We start from the raw sequence: 5,619 nt of genomic DNA, 5'->3' as shown, positions 1-5,619 counted from the left end.
TTATGATACCGGTGACAAGAGTTTACAAGGAAATCGTCGTGTGAATGAAAAAAGGCATGAATCATCGATTAGAGTACATAGAATAGAAATCTATCACTTCATGAAGCCAACTCACAATGAAAAAGCATGATGTTCATTAAATTGTAGTAACATGGCAGTGTCGAATGTACATATAGCATAATGTAATCGATGACAACTAGTGTGATGCTATATTTTATCAAATTGCTATGCAATAGTCAGCATCATATCATGCACACCATCTAGCTAGATAACTTATTTCTCTGAGCCTCAGAATCGTTATAGAGAGGATTTAAAAATATCTTGGCTATACCATCGTTGCATATAAAAGTGCGCGCAAGTCCAGTTTCCTACGCACAGCATGGAGGCCACCTGACTCCGAAATCCCTGACTGGTTCTCACCAGCATAACTGCATACGGCACATGACACCCACAGATCAAATCTTAGACATGTACCCACACATAAGTAGCATTTCTAGAAATATCAATCAATTCGTTCGCAAGATAGGCGAGCAAGTTCACTTTCCTACTGTGCACATAGCCTCGCGTATATGACCAGCTGTATACAGGCCTGTACACTTGCCATATGCAGTTTTGCTGATGAGAACCAGTCAGGGATTTTGGAGGCAGGTGGTCACCATGCTGGGCATAAGAAACTGGACTTGCGCCGAAAGTGGTAGTGTAAAAACATTTGTGATGCATTATCGATTATTATTTATGAATACAAATTTGTCTTGCCCCAGTATAATAAAAAATCGTGTCTTGTTAAAGGAATACTTTACTCTAGAATTTGAGAGAATATTATGATAGTAGATTTATAAATAATAGCACATACCTATAAATATCTATAATTACGCATTCACGTTTGTCATAAAACAACATTGAACTTCAAAATCTTCATTTTTGGGCGCTGACATGACACCCACGACCGTGCTTCCACCCTGAAAAAGTTGCGCATTTGCCAAAATGTTTTGCACGTTACAGACTGAGGGTTAATCACAAAAGTGCAATTATATTTATACATAAATGCTATTTAACAGAACGATATTCATTTTAGGACAAATTTATCCATATTATAACTGAAACTATATGTCATTTATAAGATATTGTAATCCTTTTGCTCTTAAATTAATAAATAAGAAACACCCTCGGTCTGTAGCCTGCAGCCGAAACGTTGCTTTGTGCAACTTTTCAGTGGGTGCGCTGCCAGTAGCGCCACCGTCGTTGTAAGCAACAGTATAGCCGTCAGTTGTCAAACATTTTTTTTAAATATTTCTAATACATATTGAACCATAAAACTTTTTATGAAGCGTAATTTTAACCTAAATCAACTGAAAATAACCCTAGAACCTATAGTCAAGTATTCCTTTAAAACAAATCCTGACAGGGCAAATCACATAATTGTAGACAGTATTTATTCAGTCTTCCATCAGTTGAAAATGAAAGGTTTATTCAATTCCGTAGGTTACAAATTACTAAGTTTTACATATTTGTGCCCACCAAACCCTAACTATTTTACTCTAAAATGAAACCCTGCAAGAAGTTCTGCGGCGTTCGGCCCAAGAATATGAGCTGTCCACATTTGCACATGTCGCATATTTGCGAAAATGCATTGTGGTCAGCGCTAATAATTTATATCCATGAACCACTATAACCACTAGGCACTACTACTACTAGCGCTGATATAGTAGTACTAGTCGTAGTAGTACTAGGTCATTTAGTCGGTGGAATGTCGAGGTAGGCTGTGTCAGTGTGTGCACAGCGCAGGATATGTAACCCACAGGCACTTGGAACGTCTCAATAAAAAAAAAAAATCGCTCATTACAACTTTGCACCTGCGATTGCTTTCAGACGACGGAGCAGATAACGGAAAATATTTACCCGGCCGTCGTCTCTCCGGCGAGCTCGGCAGCAGACGAGCTTCTCCTCATCGTTAGCAAGAGTCTGAGCATCGTTGCCCTGACGACGGACGACGACGAAAGCCAGATCATCTGCCAGGCGGTGCATGCGGGCCTGCAGATCGGCGATCCTGCAGGCAGGACCTCCACGCAGCTGTCTGTGGAGTGTAAGAAGTAGTTGAGACGAGTTGACCAATATATATGTGCATATTTTTTTACTGAATGTCAAGGAAGCTAGGTATATTTTAAAGTGGCAGGAAAAAAGACAAGTGTCGTGCTCGCGTTTTGTTTGCAGTTGGTTGAGTAGTACAGTTTATATGTACTGGGAATTTAAATGCAAACTCTTCGTGAAGTAGCACAAGCACAGAAAGCAGTTCTTCCTGTATGTCAATGAAGCTAGTTACGTTGTTTAGTGGCAGGAACAAAGACTAACAGGGTGGGATGGGATTATTATGACAACATTCATTGCTTCTATTTAGAGTTAGGCGTATATTATTTATATATAATATATTTATATAATTATCTAATATATTATTGAGTTCGTATGTAGTATGTATGTATGTAGTATGTATGATGTATGTATATGTATGTATGTATGTATGTATGTATGTATCTTCCTATAGGCGGCCAACCGCCCAAGCTATCTGGATGCAATTTTCACAGGGCCATCCTCTTATACCCGGGAGTGGTTCTTAGCTGAAAAAACCTGCCAAACCCGTCAAACTCACCGAAAAATCCGTGAAAAACCCCTCAATTCGTGAATCTTCACACAATGTCAGCACTGACTGTACAGTGCTGCCACACAGAAAAATCGATCACTCATTCCATCAGCTGCTGGTATTGTGAAACCGAAACCGATACTAAAAACGAGCACAACCAGGAACCTGTTCAGAGGTTACGACTGCATTGTTTATCAAGAGGCTTTGAAATGAGAAGTGCAACCATTCGTACATGCTGTTATAATAACTTTTTCTCATTTGCACCATAATATTACTATTATGTTCCAGGGGTTCTAAGTTGGGTTCTGCTGTCATATAAATGGCATACGTAACAGTTTTTCCCCATGCTTATTATCTTATTAGACTGATTTCTAAATATTGATATTGTGTACAAGTTATATTGTCGATTTTTACCCATGTTCCATTTGTGTCTATTGTGTCCAATTATTAGTAGTATGAATTAGTAACACGATTTTACCCAGCGCAGCGGGTACCCGCAGCTAGTTATATATATATGTGTACATAAATATGCACATATGATTTCGATAAAACTGCTGGGAAATGGAGAAGCCATGTTAATTTACTGGCGTGATCCACGGTGTGCTACTTTCCTTGATTACAGAATGGTATTTCTTTCCCATAACTACATAAATCCACTCGTAGCACTGAAAGCACGGGCATAATAAATACGGTTAAAGAACCGTTCATGAAATTTGGTACATTCCCAACTCTAGATAGAAGCAACGAATGTTGTCATATTAATCCCACCCTGTTAGTCTTTCTTACTGTTACTAAAAATATAACTATATATATAGCTTCCTTGACATTCAGTACAAAGCCCATTCCTACACTTGTGCTCCTTTACGAAGGGTTTGCATTTAAATTCCCACTACATATAAACGGTATTACTCAACTAACTGCAAACAAAACATGAACACCGTTAATCGTATATATATATATATACATACACTGATTTGATATGACCATAGTCAACTACGACAAGGGCAGGCAGAATTAGCTGTCAGGTTACGTATTGTTGCAGTACTTTATACTGTTTTGCATTGCAGTCAAGCCGATTGTCAAGTCAAACTGGCCTGCAAAACTTGAATACGTATCGGGAACGAGCGTTACCATCCTCTGCTATGCGAGGGGCAACCCGGCTCCTGAATTCACCTGGATGAAGGACAACAGAACATTCCAGAACGGGGCGGTGCTAAGCATCAGCGAGATAGAGGAGTCGGACCAGGGCAGATACACGTGTGTTGCCTTCAACAAGTATGGTCTGGACAGGTCAGACGATGTGCCAGTCATTGTTATAGGTATGATGATTATAACTGCAGGAAACAACCCGTGTCGACACATTTGAAAATAAGAAAGAGTCCATGATATATCAGTGAACTAACCATACGTAATAGATAATAGGCAAACCATTATAACAAATTTGATCAAAAATACATCAAGGGATCTATGTTTTATTAATTATTTTAACTGAATGCGCGATCAAACGATGATCACCTATAATTTCTGTATGCTGATGCGGTTCTGTGAATATTCCTACTGGTATTTCATTTCCTGCTGTACACTGTTATACTGCTATGCACAGTTACAAATTAACCTTGTACTTCACACCTTACACTGTCGTACATAGCTCAAGTAGACATTGTTGCAATTACCTGATTTGTTATTTCTGTGATCATGATGATATCTGTACAAACCAAATCTGTAATGACATCAGCATCAGTGGCACCTAGCAGCACTTTCTGGAAATGCTGAAATGCCAGTGCCTTGACCCCAGTTGCAACATCAGTGTTTCATGTTCATTGAATATATATGTTCCCCCTTTTATATTCCAGCATATCAATAGTTCAGTCCAAAGTGTCACCATTATACTAAGTGGCCTGCATTAAAACCATCTTATAGACATATGCAACCCTGGACTTGCCGACAATACAAAACTGCATTTTCCCCAAAATACGCAAGCAGGAATAATTTGGCATGACACGGGCACAATAGGTGCACCTGAGCACAACAAGAATGCACACAATACACACACGCTGGCCTAGAATGATCTCTAGACTCAATAACACATAGAAAAGACTGTGATGATCTTGCCTTTTCAGATACCGTGAATGCAGGTCTCATTCTTGCCATGGTCATTGTAGCGATCGTCGTCATGGTGGTCGTTGTTGCCACAGCTTTCCTCGTCGCAAAAAATCGAGTCTGCTTCAAACAAAAAGACAAAATGACCGTCACAGCACCGCCAGTGACTGCAGCAGCAGCAGCAGCAGCAGCAGCAGCAGCAGCACCACCACTGCCAAGCAGGAGAGGTGGTACAGCAGCAGCATTACGGAGTCCCCCGGTGACAAGAGTTTACAAGGAAATCGTCGTGTGAATCAAAAAGGGCATGATTCATCGATTGGAGTAAATAGAATAGAAATCTATCACTTCATGAAGCCAACTCACAATGAAAAAGCACGATGTCCATTAAATTGTAGTACCATGCAGGGTTCTCCCTACGTTGCGCAAACGGGAACCCGCGTTTGGGAAAACTCCCCCCCCCCGTTTGAATCGTTGCGCCCCGTTTGGGAAAACTCCCCCCTGTTTAAATTCCACCACAATATAAGTTTGCCAGCGAGGGAATAGATCGTCAAGAATTGCCGTTTGACAAGGACATCCGACGCGTGTATTTTTACCGTACCACGCATGTACTGAAGACAGTACACAAGTTAAACTGACAATGCACAGTTAACCTGTCACTAACTGTACGCAGACTCGGCTATCTTATATATACAAGAACCCCAAATACCGTCTGTGGTGTGGTGGCGATTTTACGCATTAATTAGTCGTACGGTAAAAATACACGCCCCCCGGACCCCCCTAGTTTCCCCCCTCCCCCCTCCCCCTAGTTTTCCCCCTCCCCCTCCCCCCCTACCCCTCCCCTCCCCCCCTGTTTGAATTTCATCCTGGGGAGAACCCTGCCATGG

At 40.8% G+C, this 5,619-nt stretch overlaps 1 protein-coding gene across 1 annotated transcript in view; it reads left to right on the top strand.

Annotated features, from left to right (window-relative positions):
- Positions 1-5,619, top strand: part of LOC106808151 (hemicentin-1-like) — a 14,270-nt gene that overhangs the window by 5,185 nt on the left and 3,466 nt on the right. Inside the window, exons 3-5 of the mRNA XM_014810733.1 lie at positions 1,870-2,083; positions 3,703-3,954; positions 4,756-4,898. Of these exons, the coding sequence (XP_014666219.1) occupies positions 1,870-2,083; positions 3,703-3,954; positions 4,756-4,898 (609 nt within the window). The remainder of the gene's footprint in view (positions 1-1,869; positions 2,084-3,702; positions 3,955-4,755; positions 4,899-5,619) is intronic.

This window comes from Priapulus caudatus, unplaced genomic scaffold (assembly GCF_000485595.1).
Source record: "Priapulus caudatus unplaced genomic scaffold, Priapulus_caudatus-5.0.1 Scaffold256, whole genome shotgun sequence".
NCBI classification, from domain to species: Eukaryota; Metazoa; Priapulida; class Priapulimorpha; order Priapulimorphida; family Priapulidae; genus Priapulus; species Priapulus caudatus.
The sequence above is the reverse complement of the archived record's forward strand: the minus strand, read 5'-3'. Positions and strand labels throughout refer to the sequence as shown.